General features: G+C 39.5%; 1 protein-coding gene across 12 annotated transcripts in view; it reads right to left on the reverse strand.

Annotated features, from left to right (window-relative positions):
- Nucleotides 1-23,025, reverse strand: part of shisa6 (shisa family member 6) — a 69,320-nt gene that overhangs the window by 9,797 nt on the left and 36,498 nt on the right. For 6 of the 12 annotated variants that reach the window (XM_069156244.1, XM_069156241.1, XM_069156249.1 and 3 more), the window contains exons 5-6: nucleotides 12,938-12,976; nucleotides 858-920 (exon numbers count right to left, since the gene is read on the reverse strand). The exons of 2 other annotated variants lie outside the window; for them this stretch is intronic. In XM_069156244.1, the coding sequence (XP_069012345.1) occupies nucleotides 858-920; nucleotides 12,938-12,976 (102 nt within the window). The remainder of the gene's footprint in view (nucleotides 1-857; nucleotides 921-12,937; nucleotides 12,977-23,025) is intronic. 4 more of the 12 variants (XM_069156250.1, XM_069156245.1, XM_069156252.1 and 1 more) reach the window with 2 other exon arrangements.

A 23,025-nucleotide genomic window follows, 5' to 3' on the forward strand; every position in this document is an offset into this window, starting at 1 on the left:
TGTGTGTGTGTGTGTGTGTGTGTGTGTGTGTGTGTGTGTGTGTGTGTGTGTGGACCACATGGTCAACTAAGTCCACAAAGAAAGAGCATTTATGGCTTCAGCATTTCAAGTAGTTCAAGTAATTCAAAGCTAGTAAGTAATTTTTTTAATATTTGTGTTTAAAACAAACAGAATATAAATCAAATGGCAAGATCAGAGTGATTTAACAAGTACAGAAGGCAGTGAATATTCAGCTTATGGCCTCCTTTTCTATCCTTTTATCTCTGCTGTCTTTCCTCTCTCCAGCCTCCATGTTGCATCCTTACGCAACCACCACTCACACCAGCCGGTCTGTGACCCCAGGCCAGCCTTGACTCCCTCATAAGAACTATTGTGAACAAACGGCTGACTGACATCAGTAATAATAGCCGATTCACGGTGATGCTCCTCTGAGGCAGCATGAGGTTATGGTAATAACTTTTGTTACTCAGGATAACAGCAGGGAACGTTGCAGGTTCCACGCGGTACGTCAACCACAGAACTGGATGACCTTGATAGAACATTAAATTGATCCTCAGCCAATTGTATTCTCTTAAAAAAAATAAAAAAAAGAGATGGACAGCAACTGTGGCCTGATCCCGCTCACAGAAAAATGTTCATGACTGTGGGTTTTGACACTTCTATGATTCAATCTTCAACATAAAAGTCTAATTTTCAATAACAGAATGGATTCGCTTTGGGGCGAATTGAAAAGAGGACCAAATCAAGGGTTTTTTCACACATCCATGTCAAGCACTATATTCTGTCTGGATCCAGACTGCCTCTCAAACACTGAATTGAGCTGTGAAATATTCCACTTTCTCTCTAGTTTTTCTTACCATTCTTAGGTGTGCGTGTAGGGCTACCTAGAGCCACATGGTTATAGTTGTGCTGATGGGTACCTGCAATGACAAAAGCAATGAAAGATCCTTTGAGTGTCCACAAGGAACGTTCCGTAGCAGCTCAAATACAGATTGTTAGCAGTGTGAGTGTGACAATTAAAGAGATAACTCACTAAAAATGCTGACAATGTTGTCCTTTGGTGGCAGTTTGAGATATGCTTTTTATATAATTCACACAATACCGTTTTATGAAAAGAAATGTGTGCATTTTAAATTGACTTTTATTGTGTAAACAAGACTGGTTGCCACATCACCATTCTTCAAATGCTGGTAAATGTATTTAGTGGGTGAAATATCCCTTTAATTTTCTCAAATTAACACATTGGGCGTAAAACGAGATGAGAGAGATTGTGGGATGAGTGAGTCTAAGTGGAGTCCACTGTGACCTCAGTGTTACCCCGCAAAACATGTTCACATCAAACAGCATCCAGAAAGTCAGAGGTGACCTTAAAACATTCAGGAAGAAAAATGTAAGTATTTAAAAGAGGGTTGACACACAATATTTATCACATCCTGTTCTGGAATACGCAGACACTTGTGTTCTTTAGAAATTGTAGTGAAGGCACTGTGATTACATGAATCGACATTAAAAAAAGATAAATCAAATATAGAGTGGTCAATGCATTCCAATGCAATAAACCACCAGCAGATAAATGAGACTTGGAAACATCTTCACTTTGACAAAAGTGACATTGTATTTTGTAAAAAACACAAATATTTGAACACAAATAGCCTAGTTGAGAAACACATTCCGTAGTTCTATATCACATCGGCAGTATGCAGAAAAAACAGGAGGAAAGGTTTTTGGCAGATGCTACTAAATGCTAAGTCTATAGTGTTAACTTTTTAGTTTAAATACTGCAATGCTGAAATTGGATTTAAATCCTAATCTAAACCTAAATCTTTAATAAAGATTTCTTTAATTTGAGACTGATTACAGTGAACATTGTGCACATAGGTGAGCAAATAATTCTGTTATTTCGTGTTGCTCTGCTTCCTCTAGAGGTGATCGGCTTGATGAGGTGATGATGCGTAAATGTTTTGTTTCCTCCAAATAAAGCAGCCTTAAGTCAAGGTTCACTTTGTATCTTTTTCCAGAGCTTTCCACCAAAAAGTTGTCATGCGTTAAATACAACTTCCTCTGGTTAGTGTTTTACATAAACACAAACTAAACAATGACTCTGGCCAAAAGGATAACATTACGCAGCTGCATTATCATAACATTAGTGCGGCACACAGGGATTACGTTAGCGTATGACGGTTCTCTGCTCTGTTATTCATTTGTCTATGTAGCGCTAAGATTCATAGCTGAATCTGACACACCTCAAACTGATATCGTACAGACTCTCAGATTAAAACCAAAATGTTATCTTCTATCTTTTATCAACAAAGTTACAAGATTTTTGCCATTGCATTGTCTAAAAACACCTTAAATGACATAATAGCTGTAAACAAAACACACTTGTTGTTTGCATGATACATTTTTTTTTAAACAAAAGAATCTCATTAAGAGCTGCACAACTGTAAGGTCAAAGTGAACAGCATTTGGCTCTGTGGCTCCTGGGGAAAAAAAATTCAATTCAATATTCGAAACTGTAGCTCTAAAAGTCAATAACGGCCTTATAACAACGAAATAATGGCATCGATGTTATTGAACCGGTTCTAAGGCAACTCTCTGAAATTGAACGCAACAGAAATGAACCACAAAAAAAGTTACATCCATTTTAGTCTCACTAGTACCAGGGGGCTGTGCCATGCTCTGGAACCTCTAAAAATGAATGTCTGTCAGACACACTGGCATGGTCCTGCTAAAGGGACCAGGGGGAGAGTCTTAAGACTGAGATGTAGTTGAAAAGCTCTGAAAAAAGCTAGCGATTGGAACGTGAGAAAAGACGATCTTATCTAAAAGATATACTTTGCTAGCTCAGTTTTCAAATCAGACATGTTTTAGGGAGCACCTAAACCATTCTATTGTGTTATGCATGACTTGAATATTGGATCATTTGCTTGTGTCTTCTGTAGTTGTGCTGCACATCCTAATTATGAACATGTGTCGAAGTGGTGAATGTCTTTCTTCATTTGCTTGTATTGTCTCCCCTACATTTTTGAAGTTGCAGTCCTTTAAGCTCTCTCAGCTACGTTCACATACACCAGTACTCATCTTCTGGCAAGTGCCCTTCTTTCGTTTCTCTGTACGTACGAGAATGGTCCAGTCAGTGGTAAATCTTTGTGTTGCCATGTAGGTAAGCAGAGCCATTTCAATTTTCAACTCAGGGAATAAACAACAGTTTCACATCTATCCAGCCTACTGTGATGGAGTGTTTGCAGATGACGGAGAATGTGATGCAGTGGTACAGTGCTCAGCTGGGCACTGCACTGTGGAGGTGCTTTAGTTGAAAGATGGGACCTTTACTGAGCCCATTGTACTGAGAAAGCTGATGAATGACAGCTATTCTCAGCATTGTGTAGGGACGTGTGTGAGTGTGTGTGTGTGTGTGTGTGTGTGTGTGTGTGTGTGTGTGTGTGTGTGTGTGTGTGTGTGTGTGTGTGTGTGTGTGTGTGTGTGTGTGTGTGTGTGTGTGTGTTTGTGTGTGAGGAAGTGACAGCGATAGATAGAAACCCTGTGACAGAGACCCTGTGGTAGAGTGTTGCCGTCGTGACGCGTTCATTTGCTGTCTGCTGCTGTGCCTGTTTAAAAATGCATTAGAGCCAACTGCTGAAACATCCATTTACATCTGTCACAGAAGTGAAGGAGGAGAGCGAGGCCCAACACTCTCACATCATGGGTTTCAATATTTGCTCGAGCTATATAGATAGATGGGATGTGTCTCTGTGTGTTCCTCCACTGGCTTTCTCTTTTTTCATATCAATGCTTAACAGTAACTCACAGACGAGATCATTTGAGGGGCTAAATTCACACACATCAGAGACTATTTCCCCTTCATATATTAAATAAACAACATTGTAATATGAATCAATTTATGTCCGTTTAGCAACTATCTGTGGTGTAACAAGAGCAGATTTACCTATAGCTATATATTTATATCAATCTATTTATCTATATCTATATATACTGTATATATACAATCACAACTACTTTACTTTGTATTTCCAGAAAGTTATAGGATATATAGCTGCAAAATGCACTAATGCATCCATCTCAATTCAATTCAATTCACTTCAATTCAATTCAATTCAATTCAATTCAATTCAATTCAATTCAATTCAATTCAATTCAATTCAATTCAATTCAATTCAATTCAATTCAAGTCAATTCAATTTTATCTCAGGGCACTTAACATAGTGAAGTCTTTCTAACAGAACATTACATCATCATTATGTCTATCTAAATCCATCCTGTAGCCCTCATGTTGTTTGTAGGTATAGGTTTGCAAAAATCTTAGATAATAACAAAAACCTGCTTTGGTTGAAAATGAACACGTTTATTTCAGTCATGTGCTTCAAGCCAGTGTTGCCGTTGACAACTTTTAACCAAGACCACAATCCTTCCATGACCATAACCAAGAGCTTGAGTGACCCAAACATGACTATAAAATGTCATGCTTCAATTGCCAGGAGTACCTCCTGAAGTAAAATAAACAAAAAACACAAGTGAACATATTGCAGCAACAAATAATATGAACATTTCCTCATTATGGTGTTAAAAATACAAATTTGGGCAGCATCACATTTCCTCAATTTCAATACAGTTGATTATAAATGCTGAGTTTTTGTAGAATGAGTTGTTATTTCCACATTATCATTGCATAAATATAAAAGCTGACTAGAAGGCAGAAAATATGTCCAATTCTAATAAGCATGTATTTGGTGAAAATGGACATGTCATCAGTCCATCAGCAGTCATGTCTAAATACAGATGATACAGTATACTGTGTGCAATGTGTTTCTTCAGTACACAGTAATTCATTTCAAATCGCGGCAAATCACAAAACGGGTTATTTCAGGGCATTTAACACAACTCAACAATTCAACAATTCCCATGTAAGAAACTAGGAGGAAAAACTCTCCTTTAACAGGAAGAAACATCTGACAGAACCAGGCCCAGAGGTGGGGGCCATCTGCCATCCATGTACCCAACATGTTTCTAGTAAAATGTATATAATCCTTAAACCTATGACTTATATTTGTTCTCTTCAACTACAGAATACAGACTTTACTGTAACAGAACAGGCCACGCTCGCAAGTGAGCTCATCATTCATGGGTCATAGTTCTTGAAAATCAGTACAGCCGCCCGTCTTTCCCTTAAAAGTCCATTTAGAGAACCCAGACATGGACCAATACAATGCGATTTCCTCAAAGTTTTATCTCAATCTGGTGATTTCTACTAAAAGCTTGGTCTGAGAGGTCCAGAGAGACGGGCCGGGCCGAACGACCCACCGAGAAGAAGGAGAACACTGGAGCTCATTAAGAGCCCAGACAGCCGTGTTGAATGATCCCACCGTAATCTGGGGACCAATTAAGAGCGTTCAAGAAAGAGTCCCAGCACAATTAGCACCGCCAAACTCTCAGGGCCATGAGGCTGCTTATCAGCTCGGAACACCCCACCGAACTGTCACCCTCCTTGAGCTGACATCGCACAAACCATCTGCACACCGCGTTACTGGGAAGTAGCCCCACAAACCTGTGTTTGTCGATGATTAAGGGAGCTTACAGTAGAGGGCGAGACCTCCAGGATGCACTGCTGTCCATTAGTTATTGCCTTCATCTCCTTTAATTTGCATTTTAAAATAGATTCAAAGACAGTGCAGTCTAATCAATCAGTGGCTTGATTATTTGTGATTGACATGTGCTCCAGATTGCTGGGTTGAACTGAGTCCCTATCTAAATTGCTAAACGGCGGATTTGCTGTCAGTACGTTGATGACGCAGCTGTGTTTGTTAGATGATATCAGTCACTTTTAATGGCTGTATCAACCATATGCGCATTTCTATCATCAGTGGGACCAGTCTTAAATACTTTCTGGATACAGTCACCCTCAACTCCGGGAGAGGATTACTCACATTAGATTTCCCTTTGCTAATACAGTAAGTGATCTCCGGAGAATACCTTCTTGGCGAGTTGCATAATAACATCCAGATGGCACGCGAGTGAGTCAGTAATCTGACATTTGGCATGACATTTTGTTTCACATCACACTTTCAAGCACCACATACAGCACACAGGGGAGGTAAGAGAAGGGAGCCGACCACAAAACTCCTTGAACCCCTTGCCAAGGTTAAATAAGCATTTGCAGAATCGATTGTAGTCACAGACTCTGTGGTATCGTGGAAACCATCAGAACATTGATCTCTAAGAATTTGCATTCTGTCCAACAACTGAACAGCCAAGTCATGATGGGGTTTGGGGTTTGTGTGTGTATTTGGCCACAATCTGATGTATTTCTATGAATAGTGAAGACATGCTCAGAGAGGAGATGAGTGGAGCTCTGCCAAACACATCTATGTGAGGGAATGAAAGTGGACAAAAATAGCGAACAAACAAACAAGGTTATCGGAGTGCTCGCCTGAACAATTGTTCAACCTGCAGAGGTGAGATTCCCAAGCACCACGCTAAAAAAATAGACACTTTGAGGCACATTAAAGCAAAATGTTCAGACAGACGGCAAATTTAAGGAAACTACAGTTTATTTACTGTCATCTAAATTTTGCCTTAGCCTTTACCGTAGCCAAGTTTAGAATTGTTCAAAGAGTGAATTCTGAAAATATTGGCGCTGAACAAAAAGCGTAATACAGGATTTAGCATCCATCTAATATCATTGTTGTTGTCTGCTAATAGGCTGGGGCCCATTCATGGCCATTATAAAGATGCAGCATTCTTGAACACCAATGAGAAAAGCTAGAGTGATGCGTTAAACAACACGCTCCACTGTCATCAATGATACACCAAATGAGAGAATATCTTTGGAAAGAATAAGGCTGTTCATCCCTCCAATAGAGAATATATGAAAAACTTGCAGTTATAATGGTCCAACACTTTACTTAAGGCAAGAAAATGCTTTACCAAAAAACTAGTTCATACGACACGCCTTTTCATACCATAAAAAGGTGAGTTTTGCCCACACTTGAAGGTCTGTGATAACCGATTAAGACATTTTAAATTGTTCTTATCTAATTTGGCAATTGTTCCTTTCACTATGACAATTTTTGTTTTCTTCCTTTTGTCAGCATTATGTGTAACTTCCATTATCTATATCCGCTTCATCCTGAACAGGGTCACCGGAGGGCTGGAGCCTATCCCAGCTTACTTTGGATGAAGGCAGGGTGCACCCTGGACAGGTCGCCAGTCTATCACAGGGCTGACACTTATAGACAGACAGAAACAAAGACCATTCACTCACTCATTCACCCTGAAGGGCAATTTGTAGAATCACCTATTAGAGAGGCCACAGGCCGGGATCGAACCCAGAACCTCCTCAGTACCAACCACTGCACCACTGTGCCCCCCATTAGTTGTAACTAGAGCTTTGTAATTAAATTTGCAAGTCTGATTTCAGAAAAAGAAATCATTCATAAGTGAAGGCTTTATGCACCAGATGAGAAAAAGCACCTAAAAGCAGGAAACCCTTCCACTGCTTGAGCAGATATGGTACAATATAGAAATCATGGTGGACACAGACAGTCACTGTGATACAGACAGTCAAACACAACTTAATGGAAACCCTAAAGGCTTGGTATCTCTCAACAACACAGAGGAGGAGGGAGGGGAACGGGAGGAGGCGTAAGTAAAGAACGAGGGACACAGAAAAATAATGGAAACATGAAAAAGTGAGACTGAGCGTGGAGAAGAGGAGGAAAAGTATAAAAATGGACGATATGGTGATGTGCTGGGATAAAAAGAGGAGAGAAACAGGAACATGGGCCAGTGATCACAAGGCTTCCCTCCACCCCTCCACCATCGGACTTCACACCGTCTACCTCTGATATTAGAGAGCCAGCCGGAGCTCTCTGCTCCACTCTCCTCATGACATCCCTCTCTAAAACCAACAGCCCTGCCATCCCATTAGTCCTGCCATTTGGAGCTACAGGACTTATGAAAGGTCTCGAGGAGGTGGCCTTGGTGGCGGTGAGGGTGCAGAGTGCACTGTGTGTGTGTGTGTGTGTGTGTGTGTGTGTGTGTGTGTGTGTGTGTGTGTGTGTGTGTGTGTGTGTGTGTGTGTGTGTGTGTGTGTGTGTGTGTGTGTGTCTGTGCAGATATCTCTGTCCCACTGGCTTAGTTGACAGCCCGGTGCTACCAACACATCCCTCCTCTCTCGTCGCAGCAAAGGAAGCGGAGAAAAGGGAAGCCACGGTGGGCTTGACATTTAACAACTGACAAAGAGTGTTCACATTTAATCGTTAAATGTTAACTGCCATAATAGGTCCACTTCACTCGGATAGTAGGGGACAAAGCTTTAGGCCCCTGGATAGAAGTAGCTCCCACCTCCTCATTGATTTTACTGGCAGAGCAGGAAGCTTAACTCTGACCCAATTGCAGCACTGTTGATAATGCTTATTACTTATATTTATAGCACTTCTAGCTCTGCTAATTTTAGATTCCACCACTCTCTCTTAAGCGAATGGCTACTGTGAGTCAGAGTTTGGACTTTAACTAAAAGCATGATTTTAACTGACAAAAAACTTTGCATACATTTTTCAGTAAAAGTCCAAAAGAGCCAATACCATTAGAAGAAAAATAAGAAATGAAAACTTTATCAGCAGAAACAGCACAGGGAGAAACATCAATTCCATAAAAACAACTGAATTTAAAAGACAGCACAACATCTGTGTAATATAAATCTACTGTAGCAGTGCATTGCCTGCTGATAGCATCACTTTAATTCATCTGATGGTATTTCTTTTGTTTGCAGAAATATGAGACCATTTTCAATAAAACCCCAAAATCTGGAAAATCACAGTTGTAAAAATCTTCTAACTTCACAACAGTGTTATGTGCTGACAGGAAGAGCAGAAAAGCCAATGTTAACAAGACTGAAAATAATGAGCTACGTGGGCTGTCCATCTATCTCAGCTACTGATAGTTTGTCAAATTTCAGTTCAGCTCCCACACGTTCAAATCATGTTTTTTTCCACCATAGCTTATTTACAGCTTCAGTCATTACTTTTTTTGGGCAGAACATGGGGCAAAACTCCAGGGTGCCCCACCTAACAGTAATATGCTGCTTTTAAATGGAAGTTGTAAGCTCATGGTTACGAGATGGGAAATCGTTTGTATCAACGACCACAGACGCTAATAATTTAGGCCAGCGGGCGGGTACGTAATTTAGGAAATACAAAGTCATAATGGCAGAGGGAAAAGATGAAGCCTTGGGAATATTCACCCTTCATCCATCATTAAATAAACTCTGATGGCCTTTGCCATGTCTGGATATGTCCACAAACATGTCACAACTGAGCTTTCAGAAATTCTGAGGTCCAAAGTTATGCATGCCCAAAACATGAGCGTTCATTTGGACTCTTCTCTTGAACTTGGTAAACATGACCCCCTTTTGAAGGCAGCCTTTCTCACCTGTTTGACTTATTATGGCCTTGTAAAATCGATGGCGAACCGCTTTGTAAATCAAGTTTTCATCTAAGTATAGCCAAATCAACAAACATTTCCATCCGGTTAGTGAGACTAATTCTCCAATCTGTTGCTATGACATACTTTATTTAAGACATTTATTCGCTACAGAAACTTTTCCACCTCAGCCGAGTTAAAATATGTAATTGACTGTTTTCATTTCCAGCATATCCGCCATGTTTTTAATGTGCAAATTGAAAATCTGAATAAAGACGGGTGGATGGAGGTGCACTTAAAAAAAGCAACATTAGCTGAATGACCTGATCGTACCGAAATATTTGCTCCATTTTGGGCTTTCTTATTTAGCTTTTATAGCACTCCACTGTGTTCACAAGCTGACAGCCAGAGTTGTTCCTTGGCATGTGGTGCAGTGCACTGAAGAGCTGAGTGGAACTGAACAACCGTATAGGTGTGTTACTGCACCTTTTTCATTATAAACAGTTAGGTGACCTGTTATTCATGTAAGTATTGTGATTAATGCAACTTTTAATAATTCTAATTCTTATGTATAAAATTACAACTGATGTGAAAAAGTTGCATTTCTGTGGAATGTACGGGAAACACGACCAACAAGTACTGGAACCTAAAAACATGACAAACTGGATGACCTCAGTATATCTGCCATTCCCACTGCTTTACAATAGTATGCCGTCTCACAAATGTAGTTCTGCTTATCTGATTTTGTATCTCCGCTATAACCATCTGCAGACCTGAGGTCCTACAGATACAGTGTACTGCTAAATGGCTGTGCTTGTCAGTGGATCTCCATCTCATGTTGCCTAATGAGTGAAAACTAATTAACACGTGTTTTGAATTGGTCAAAATGAATAGCTACACTGAGATACTCCGATATCATTATGCATTCATAGATAAATCCATTAATGAGAATCACTTGAGCAGCAGATTGCAAAGTTCCTGTGTTCTTCCAAGTGCAATACAATCCCAGTCCAGACTGTTTCTATCCACACTTCCAGTAAGTATCGCTCTTTATCTCATAACTCACAATCGCCCCCAAGACACCAGAGGCCAAGTAGTTACTTGACATGTCACTGCCTCCCCTGCTTGATAAATGTGCCATGATATTCTCTGTGGGAACAGGGAAGGGCAAGAGGTTGAGATGGACTTCATATCCAGTTCATTTTGAGATGTGATAGACAGTGAACCCACTGTGGACTATTTTGACCCTGTGTGTTAAAAGGCAATAAGAGATCCATTTTATTGAAGAAGTGCTTCATGATGTTCCTGAGAGCTCTTCTGGTTTCTTTCTCTTTGCTCTCTCCCTACAAAGCAGAAGTGACTCTGTAGCTTTAAAGGTAATCTTTCCTGAAAATCAAACAGAATGGCATTTTCATTGCATGTCACATTGTAGGAATATTACTCCTATAAAAAAAACAAAAAAAACAAAGCCATTTCTCTTCTTCTCAACAATTGATTGACATACCAACCGACTCCATTTGCAGGCTGTTGAAAAGCAGACTTCCTTTGAGAGAAGACGGAGGGCGAGGAAGAGGTAGAGGAGGAAGAGGAGGGTCCGTATATTGCAAGCAAGGATAAGCACAGATTTATCTGATGTCTTCTTCAAATAAAAGAAGTAACATCATCAAAACTGCCTTTATCCATGCCTTTATAGACCAGCCCTCCTCTCCACTGAGACGGACAGTGTCGAAGAGCACGCACACCATACAGGTTAGGACATTAATTTCAATAAAGAGGACAGCACATAGAAAAATGAAACAGTTCAAAACATACATTTGAAAGGGTTAGGAATTAGAACAGAAGAGTGAAATGAGACCAGTCGGGTTTAAAGGCACAACACGTTCAAAAAGAGAATTAAATGTGGGCCAGCTGCAACAAACATCACGAGGTACACAATATTCTTGTTTACATACAGTATGTCCTACTTTGGTTTGTTTTGTTTTTCATTAATTAGACCCAAACTGTAATCATAGAATAGACTTTTTAGTAAAAAACAAGAACTGTGCTGTTGTAAAATCTCCTCTTTACAATGTTTCCTTGTAGGTGAGCCCACATTATCACACCAGTGATTTAAACAGAAACAGATAGGGGTGTTACGGTACGTGAATTTGACCTGCTACACAACATTGGGTTCATACTTTCAATTAGCTGACTACTGTCCACTTTAGTCCTAGGTTTTAGTGCAAGGCAAACATAAATGAAGGTTGAGAGTCCCACCTGTAAAGCTCTCGAGAACTATTTCTGTTAGTGAGACCATTTGAGGTGGTTAGACTCTGGATGTACAGCTCGTAACACAAATGAGAGACAGTTGTTAAAAGAGCTTATGTTCGTACGCATCACGGCTCAGCTATATCAACACTGGACAAAGATTGGTAGATCGGACTGAAACGATGCTCTAACAGACAGAATCAGTTGTACTTGGTTAATGTGATTATTTTTGACAGCACTGGATCTTCGGGGCTGCGGAGGGACATTTAACTGTGTAAAACTAGTGGGAGTTTTACTAGTTGCTGACAAATACAGTTCATTTCTCTTCCCAGCACCTCTATGTAGCATCTGCGCTAGTTTTCTGGCAACCTCACAGACAAAACTGCATATTCGTCATAACATTACGCTTATTTATAAAGTCCTTCACTCTCTCTATTTAAATCATTATTGATGACAATACCCCTAAATCCATCACATCCTTTGGCGTGTTGTCCTTCCAGTCAGCTGCTAAGTTTTGGATTCTGTTAAAAAAAAAAACACGAACTGGATAAATTTATCTCAATCAGTTTTTGCCTATTTGTGGACATTTTCATTGATTGTTTTAATTAATCAGTCATTCTCCTGTCTTTTCTTTGTCTTGTTCTTTTTTTTCTGTTCTGCCTCCCTCCCTCCTCCTCTACAAGTGTCTTCTGGCACCTGTCAGGCTGTCATTGTCATCTCAGTCTTTATGATTAGCTCGGCCAGTAACTTCCTGCTTCTCGCTCTGTACTTATCGGCCAGAAACCAGAGTGGGATTGATCCTTTAGGCAAGAAAGTGACATACCATATGTTCAATGTACATATGTACAATATGTCTTAGTCTTCCTTTAAGCTATTTATAAATGTCCTATAAATATGTCTGAATGGATTTTTTTTTTTTTTTTTTACTAAACCAATGAGTTTTTGTACCGTTACACCCCTAAAATCAGCACAAACCAGACTGCACATGTGTATTCATTACACAGACAGGATAGCTAAATGTCAAGGGGAGAAAACATGGGTTAGGTATATAGACAGGGAGAGGTCAACGGGAAGGCACTGCACTACGATTAACACTCCAGGTATAAGCTGCCTCCAAACACTGATCAGGAACTTGGTCTTTTTTTGTGTTACCATTGTTAATCCTTTTACAGGTTCATAAGACAAATACAGAAATCATTAGGAAGTGGTTAGAGGCAACTTTGACCCTTGAACAAAGAACAGCCATCCCTACCATGGTGACTCTGGGAGCGGACCGGCCAATGTTTTTCTCCTAGAAAACAAGACCGAGTGGTTATTTATTAGATTGTGCTTCTTGCATGGTAATATAACAGAAAATGCAATCACACTGAACAACCAGCAGTTACTGTTTTTGCATTGTAAAGTAGGGATCTGGTTAAATTCACAATATCCGTTTTGTTTATCAGTGAAATTGTCCATTTTTGTGAAAATTGGCATTATTTGTGCTGCAGCTTTCGACAGAAAAGCAGCACAACAGCTTAATTTCATGAAAACATCTCTTTATAAGTCAAACATTGCCCACATGTTACAGCAACAGAGATGGTTGACACGCAGTGTAGAAGGCTGCTGGAAATGAGGACAATTTTAGTGCTACGATATCGATTGTGTTGTATTTTATCTTACCATCACCTACTGGCTGATGCCACCTGACACCATGACACAAAGCATCAAGTCACCTCGCTCTCTCTTACGTACACACACACACACACACACACACATGTACCTAAGCGTAGATAGAAGAAAGAGAGGAGTCTGAGATTTCAAGATGAAAAGAGAGAATTTGGGGTAGGAGGAGAGGGGGAGAGGATAATGAGAAGACGGGAGGAGGTGTAAAAGTCACTGTTGTTCCCCACACCCTGACACCGCAGGGCTTCAGCCATGCGGAACTTTGATCCATCACTATCGATTTACCATCAGCTTCTCATCGCTGCTGCCTCCCACACAGCAACACACAGCTACGGGGAGAAGTTCCTCAGCTCGGGGTCTGAACGACCTTAAACCCACTGACCAAACGAACCGTTCTTGTGTGATAAGAGGTGGGATTGTTGCTACACTGTAGATACACTGATGAGCATGAATTGCAGATTTTTCCACAGAAGTGCACACTGATAACAGTAGGAGGTTTACATGAAATCCCCTATGAGAGGAATAAGCAAACAGCAGTTCTTAGTACTAAAATGCTAAAGTACACATACCCAGCAGGGTGAGGACACACACTGCAGACTGATGTGCTCTATCCAGTGTAGTACACACTGACTCTTTCCTGCATCCCCTCCCTCCTTAATTCAGAAATGTTATTCTCATACAAACAAGAAATTGGACCATATATTTAACTTCAAAGCAACTTTGCAATGAAGAAACGAATAATTTGTTCCGTTACAAATATAACTAACAAGGCAAAAGTACTACTGGGTCTGGTAAGATAAGTAGCTTATGGTTATTAATGTTAGCTAATGTTAGAAAGCTTGTTGTGTAACTGACATTACCGAGTTTACCTAACTTTGTGACTCTTCTTTACGGATGTTGCTGATTAGCCTACTCATAGCCAATGGTTTTGATGTTCAGCAAAATGTATACAGTCATTCTGTAAAGTTACTACAATGTGCAATATGCTTCATTCCTTTTTGTTTTATATAATTATATACCAATGAAATAACATTATTTTGTTATATATTCTGTGCAAGTGAGTATTTAGAATTTTAAGTGACTTGACCTGTTAATTTTTTTTTTTTGGTGTGTAAAGCACCTCGTCAACTTGTTTTTTAAAGTGCTGTTAAATGTAATCCTCATTTAATAAAATCTGTGAATGAACAAGAAATAGAAAACACATACAGCGGCTCACATATAGATGACATAAGCAATGTACTTGTATTTTCATAAAAATAGGAAATAAAGTAGTTGATTAGAGCAAACATCTGCCAAAATGGTCGATGAAAAGATAAGATATCACAATGACTAATATTAGAAGGGGATGGGAAGAATTTTATTGTGAAGGTTAAGACATATATTTTCATTTCAATTATTTTGTCATCTATTTCTACTAAATGATCTAATTTTAATATTAGCCGCCATAAGCTTCCATACAATGTTATTGATCATGATAACCCCTCTTACATTAATTATGGTTGTTTTTACCTTATAAGGCAGTTAAAGCTGTTGCACCTTAGAGGAACAAGAAACACCACTGACATTAACCTCTTCCTGTTACTGGACAATCCTACATGATGACCTTGAGCGTTTTTCCAGTCAATAACTAATCGGTGGATTGATAAGTCCATCAGACATGTCATGCAAGGCTGACGTATTGATGGTGGTGGATTGTTTCCTCAAAAGGACACACTTTGTCATCTGCTCCATCCTGATGCCCTATGTGGGGGGATAACGAGGGAGATGCAGACATATTCCTGTCCCGTGGGTCATGGTGGACCCAGTGAAGCATATTCATGGTTTAAAGCCTGGTAAGATTTGTAGCAGCTGTAAACCTCCATCTTTAGTAGTTGCAGGATCATATTTCCTTTGCTTTATTAGAGGTAATGCAGGTAATCCATCTCTTTGTGGCCCTGCTGTAAAAGCTGCAAAATACCAACCTGATCTATTCGTGGTCTTTCACACATCAATTTGCCGACCTTAGTTTTCCTATGCTGTTATTTAGAAGACAAAATGTGACAAGAACCCTTGATGCCCTCGCATTAGTTACATTTCTCCTGACTCAACAGTATGCAGTGTATTTTATGATGTGTGCAATGTTTTAGTCAACAGAAACTTGTAAGGCTTAGGAGTGCTACAGGAAGCCTTTCCCTTCAGCATTGCACAAGCAAACAATTGTCTCATTTTACAGCGTTGCCACGTAAAGCAGTCAGTGATTGTGACATGCAATTTTCTCGCAATACGGGAAGGGAAGATAAATCAAAAGGTTTAAAACTGCCTTTCAGTGGATGGATGGAATCTTTAAACATTAGACTTTTAAAGCAAGGTAGCAAACAGCATAAGAGTAGGTGGCAGCGCTACAGTAAACAGCACTGGTTATGCTCCATAATTGGGATATAACTGCCTTTACAGTCAACTGCTACACTTACATTTATTCAGCAGGGGTGATGACGGCGGTAACAGGCAGAAATTCCTGACTTTCTGCTGCATCTCCATTCAGGGCAAAGAAAATTGTGAGTGAAAGGCTGCAGAGAAGTGGGTGCACTGAGGAGACCTCCTTCCCAGGGCAAATGTACTTGCCAGCATGCTCACCATCAGCACTTAATAATGTTTGGTCAGATTTTCAGCCCAAGGTAACTCGTTCTACAAGGGCTCTGCTACATTTGCAGCCACCCCTACCCCAGCAGGCCTTGACATATCAGCGGGACTATCTCTGAAATCAATGATGTGGAGTCAGCCTGCTCAAATGTCAGCCGCAAACGTGGATGTGTTCATAATGTACACAGACCCAAGGTAAGAGGACTTTTGTGAGTTTTCAAAAGTCAAATTCAGCCAGATGAACTGAGGACAACACTTCACTCTTTTGTAGGAAACTCTTTTGTAAATACAATTTAAGTCACATTGACTTTCACTGATGAGTGTAGAATTTACACATTTGTGAAAGTAAATCCATTTTGCTAGAACTTCAATGAACGCTGGTAGTTTCATTGATAGTAATGTGCATTTTAGTGATATTGAAGCTACATGATGGGAATTCTGACTCCCCAGGCTGCTGCCGTACTGTGATGTATGTTTCAATAAAGCTAAATCGTTTTTTATGACTGCAAGACTTCGCATACTCTTGTATTTCATAATAACATACGATGTCGTGTATGTAATATCTCATAAACCATGTTTGCTAATGGTGCCATAGCAGCCTGGGAGCTGAAAACACACTCAAACAAGATGATCATTAATTCATTGCCACAAATGGATCATTGTAATATGCTAACTCAGAATTTTCTGTGTAGCACGCAACTTGGTTCAAGTTTGACACACTGTATTTTTGCTAACTGCTCACAGTTTCCTGTGTGGAATAAATACCACATTTGAGTGTGCTCACTTAATAAAATGTTTTAGATAGCATGACTAAACTGTAAGCTTGATGAAAAATTCAGTAAACCTGAATGATTAGCTGTTGGTGCTCTGGTCCCAGATCACAGCATTTCATTTGGTGATATTTTAAAACTGAATGATGGCTAAAACTACAAAAGCTCCTAGCAAGTTAATAAAGGTAATATTAGCTCAGCAATGTCTGTTTGCAAACTTGTTTATTAACAGTGTTTAGTCGCGACAGCGTGGAAACTACAAGGCAGTTCGCTTAAATTGAAGTTCTTTATTTCAGGATTTTTGAAGTGAATTCTAAATAGTAATTTATTTTGTACTCAGGACTAGTGTAGCACAAGCTAGTTGTGTTTATGTGTTTATGTATTGGTTCTCCCATACAACATTCTTTAAAGCAGTACTTCTTCATCTTTATTATTACAATCTTTTTTTTAACTATCATAACTGCTTTATTCATCCTTATTATAACAGCAGTTTGTTTAATTTCATTTCAACTTCATTCAGTTGCTGCTGAAATAAAATTAATTTAAATTGCAAACATGACTCATGGTATACAAGATATGTTTTCAAAAGACTGAACATTTTTAGAGTATTATGATGCAGGACAGCGGGGTAGAGGAGGAGGAGACACAGAAGAGGCACGCAGACGAAGCCTCCAAAATCCAGCTCGACAACGACAGCATACTTAAAACTACAGTATACTTAAAGCTACAGTATACTAAAAACTACAGTATACTTAAAACTACAGTATAATTAAAACCACAATGTTAAAAAAAAAAGGTCACTAAAATTTTAATAAGTGTGAATAACCTGTATTTAAAAGTGGCAATCTGTAGTGAATTGATGATAGTGTGGGGGAGATAAACATATCATCCCAGCCCTATAGGAAACAACCACATTATTTAACTAGCTCTGTCTGTTGAAGCTACATTAGCTTCTGCTACACTTTAGCAAAAGGACTTTGTCCATCATTTCCCAAAGTGTATTCACAACACGGAGATACTGCCTCATGGCCAGTATGGAGGACTTCAGTGGAGATATGACTTGTAATTATTGTTTTTAAAAGATGAAGTCTATTCTTGAAGTATCTTTGGTCTCTGATTACAAGAAAGAGTTCCAGTTTTGATTTCCAAAATGTGTTTTTTTATCTCTCATCCGCCACCCTGGTTGTTGATTTCTTTCAATCAACACCTCACTGAGCAAAGATGCGCTCAGTTTCTAGCTTTGCTAATCATAGTGCATTAGCATATTAACAACTCAATTGGCATGAAGGAGTGAATCTCTCTGTACCTGTGGCAAAACACTGGGTGCAATATTATGTAGCGTACTGAATGTGTGATTTGTTTCACACCCCCCACCCCTCACCCGACACACACACATACACACAAACACACACACGCCACTGCTCCCCTGCTGGGTGTGTTGGATTGCTATCAGTCCCTGAGAAAGCTGCTTACATAACCATGCTGCCAGCACCAGCCCACGTCAGCCTCCATATTAGATGATAGCATCTTAAATGGCTTTTTGACAATGTTGCAACTCACTTGCAGTTCATGAAGACAAGGCCACTTATGAGTGTGTGCGTGAGCATGAGGGTGTGTGTGACTGCTTTTTTTGTAAGTGATGTAAAATAAGACGGTGTGTCATGAAAAGGAAAAAAGGGGAGATGATGTCATCGGGATTGTTTCATGAAGAAAGACTGAAGCTGTGCTTTAGAAGCAAAAAACAGTTGATTCATTTGTACAGCAGCTCATACAATTGTTTAAGACATATTCTCGGGGGCTGAAAAATAACGATGTTAAATATTCATGCTTAACTGGTTCAAGGGTTGGGATTGTAAAGCGTGAAAGCCAATCGCGACGCGATTAACAAAAGCAGAGTACAAAGTTGCCGGAGTTTACCAGTCTTCTTGCAGGGGAGGAAAAAAAAAAGCTTTCTTCATTAACTCTCCATCTCATCCAGCAATCCCCCAAGCTCAGATAGAGCAGGGCGAGTGAGCATGTGAAAGATTAAGAGAGGGAGAGTAAGAGCGAAGATTTGATAAAGGGGAGAGTCTTATTTCAGTGCTTCACACACTGCAGGATGATCAAAGTGGAAAATGCTGTTTTAATTCCAAGAATCATATCTCATCTCTTGTCCACAAGCTCATTTTAGAGAATTATGATGCAGGACAGCGGGGGAGAGGAGGAGGAGACGCAGAAGAGGCACGCAGACGAAGCCTCCAAAATCCAGCTCGACAACTTTTAAATACTTAAAAATACATTATACTTAAAGCTACAGTATACTGAAAACTACAGTATACTTGAAACTACAAAATACTTAAAACTACAGTATACTTAAAAGTACAGTATATTTGAAACTACAATATACTTAAAACTACAATATACTTAAAACTACAAAATACTTAAAACTACAGTATATTTGAACCTACGATATACTTAAAACTACAGTATACTTAAAACTACAATATACTTAAAACTACAGTATAATTAAAAACTGCAACATACTTAAAACTATAGTATACTTAAAACTACAGTATACTTAAAACTACAATATACTTAAAAATGCAATATGCTTAAAACTAAAATATACTTAAAACTACAATATACCTAAAACTACAATATACTTAAAACTACAGTGTACTTTAAACTACAGTGTACTTTAAACTACAGTATACTTTAAATTATTTTTTCCTTCTCAGCACTGATGTACAGCTAGCAGTTCTTGACCTGTGATGAATATCGTAAAGGGGAGAGAGTGACCTTTGCTTCAGCAGTCAGGTAATTTTGAGTGATACAGATCCAGTAGGGCGTCAAACAGAGATAAAACATCCATGTTGGTTTCCAGTAATTCTGACGCCACTGGACACCCACAATCTACTTCTTCTGTAGGATGGACAGTGATACACTGATTTAAAGAGCTTGGGTTTGGAGGTGTGTATTATGTTGACCAGGCATTCGTTCAGGGATTTTCCCAGTGGGCTGCTCTTCTGAGGGTCAATCTTTATTTTACATTATATAACCTATGCACAGATATTCAATAGATCATCTTAGTGGCAGCAACATAGCTGGTGCAATCTGTAATAGCAGGTTGCAATTACCATCAAAGCTTAAAGTATACAGCAATTGTTTAATTTGTATCTTGGACTCGTTCAAAGATCTACCACTCGTGGAATTTGACAGCAAATTCCCAGACTGCTTTTTGTTGCCAGTTCGTTAATGACCATCAAAACAGAACGTTAGCATGCAAAGCAGCCATCAATCTTCACACACCCTCCAATTTATCCCTGAATGTTTGCTTGGCAGTGGTTAGCTAGAAACAATGGTAATAACACAACGAAGGAGTTTCTGGAAGCTCCTCATTAAGTAGACAATTCTACACTTCCAGCTCTGTCCCAGACCAGTTTACATTAAAAGCTGTGTGCTCAGCGACAGAGATTAAACTCCTGAAAAAATAAACCCCCAAAATAAGGAAATAATGTGAATTGACTGGAATAGAGTGAAGCAATGCTAAACTGGAAGACACGTCTTTTTCTTCTGTCCAGACTAAAACCGTGTCTACACTGAGGGTGCAGCGCGGGCAAAGCAGCAGCTCCAGTGCTCCATGCATCTGAGACATAATGTGTGCAGGACTGTGGTTCAGCCTCAGTATTAATACATCCATATAAAAAAAAAATTGACTTTTTAAAAATTCTTTCCACAGTGGATTAGTCTAACAACATGTTTCAGCGTAGATAAAGAAAGCTGAAAGAAAGTGGTAAAAGTAGGGATGATGACAATTTTTGTTGCTTTTTTAATCTGCTAATCTGCTTTTTAAATGACTTGGTCATCTTAAAACAGTGATGTGACCAATGTCCCTACACAGTAATTAATTAACCAAAGTCAAATCACGATTAAATGGTTTTTTTTGTTGTTGTTGTTGTCTGACAAGAGAAACAGAAAATGAGAAGTAGAAAGTTGTGTAAAAACACCCTGAAAATATTAATTCAGTTGCATGTTATTTTCGCTTGTGAACGAAATCAGTTGTATGTAAATGTTATCTGTAATCACTTCCTCTTCCATTCGTTACTGAATCGCTAACACAACAAGGAAAGAAATTGTCGGTCTACTCTCACGTCTATAATGTTTGAGTGCCAGGAAAATGTCTGTGAATGAACTACTAGCCCTAATTCAGAGTGTAATGAATTAGATTGGACAGTGTCTAATGTCCTTATGCCTGCCTGATATAAAAAAAATACCAATACCCTGAAGTAGATGAATGGCCACCAGATGACACATGACGTCAGGTTTTACAGCAGCGACGAGCGCTGATGCACAGACTTCCTAAAACCAGTGTTCTAGCAGCGATTGTATTCTAACCAGTGAGCCAGCGGTAGACACAGTTACCTGCGCACAGTGTGTGCACCTCCATCCATACATTACTCCTCCAGCTTCCCATTCAACGGTACAATCAGGCTCAGCAGGGGCTCCAGTCTCCAGTCATTACGGTCGGTTAATTCTAAACTCATTAACAATGGAGCCATAACAATAGCGCACACAAAAGCGAAGGTGTGGGTGGACTGCCTTCACGCAGGAGAAAAAAAAAAAAAAAAAAAGAAATGCTGGGTTTTTCATAATCAACTGTCAGTCATTTGCTAAGATAAAGGCTTCTTTAAGTCTGCATAAGGGACAGAAGCCCACTGTTGCAATTTAATTACCATTTTGCTGGAGTTCTACAAAGGAAACATAAGTATGCAGTGTCATGACTACGGAGGATTGGCTTCATGAATAGAAATGTGTTTCTACAAAAGACAGAGGAGAGAGTTGAATTAAAGCCCTGACATATTCATTGAAAGTTGCAATTTTTCTGTCTCCTCTGGCCTCCTGGTTGAATAAAGAATAAAATGACAAAAGATTTGAATGAATATTAACCAGTCTTCTCTGTACTGGGAGAACGTATTGGTCACCTTTCATGCCCTCCAGGATTTTTTTCGAACACTTTGTTTGGCTTTTAATTATTTCTTAGTGACCATAAATTAAAAAGTCCATTTTGTTTTCACCATTAAAAATTCAAACAAAACCGTCACAGGTGTCTCATCTTGCGAGCGTATATCCTGCTTCAACAGCAGCCTGAAGCGCACAAGCAGACAGCACTTGACAAGGCGTGCACATTTGGCTTCAGGCATGAGGTGTGAGTGAGACAAATCTGAATATTGACTGAGGCCATTTAATCCACCAAGGCACCTATTGATATGTCAATCATCCTGCTAAATCAAGTAAAGCGTAGCAGTCTTGCGAGCTGAAGAGTGGCCCAAGGACACCGCTCTTCTCTGTCGTGTTTTAATTGCTGTTAGCACTGCGCACCGAGACTCATGGTAATGAGTTAATGAAGTCATTGAGATTTAGTGAGCAGCCACAGGCGATGGACTTCCTGCAGAGAATAGTGTACCATTCAATATGGCTTTATTAACATTTCAGAAAAGTGCCACTGGTCACATCAGCTGCACTGATCACAGCAATAGTGATTAATTTCGTGGCCTGGCATATCAGACTGGAGGGAGCTAGGTGTGGTAGCTTGGGAAGAGATTTATGGCCATATGAAGGCATTTTAACATTATCATGATTGGATCTCACAAGGAAGTAAATCCTTTTCTCTTTAGGAGATTTTTTTCTTTACAATTAAAACACACCACACCATATGCAGTTCCTACAGAAGCACTCACCCCCATTTAGATGTAATAACGTCGAAGTATTGTGGCTTTTTATCCATGTCAGCAGCAAACTGTACTGATGGCAAAGTCAGAAATATGAAAAAAAATCTTCTGACCTCAGTGATTCCCTGATTTTAACCTTCGTATGAATGTTTCCAGTTTTTCTGTGAAATGCAGAATGTACTTCTTGGATTGGTACAAAACTTGGTACAGTTATCCATGATACCCGGATAATGTACCTTAATGACTTCGGTTGTTTCCCAGCTCATCGTAGCACCACCATGTCGCTGACACTGCTGGTTATGAATGAATTATTTCAACATCTATTGGCTGGACTGCTGTGATTCCCATGTGAAAAAGCATCTGTTGACAGTGGGGAGGTAAAACTTCCCTTTAATAGGAAGACACCTCTGACAGAGCTATACTCAGGTGGGCTACCATCTGCCCAAACCAGCATATTGAGGCAGATACGTTGAGAGCTTGGCAAACATTGTACCTGCTAAACAGCCTATTAGCATGTCAACATTGTGATTTATCTTAAGCCCCGGTGTGCTGCAGGTCGTACAAAAATGAATTCCAGG

Source organism: Embiotoca jacksoni, unplaced genomic scaffold (assembly GCF_022577435.1).
Source record: "Embiotoca jacksoni isolate LCO1_2020_lvr unplaced genomic scaffold, fEmbJac1.0.p SCAF_20, whole genome shotgun sequence".
NCBI classification, from domain to species: domain Eukaryota; kingdom Metazoa; phylum Chordata; class Actinopteri; family Embiotocidae; genus Embiotoca; species Embiotoca jacksoni.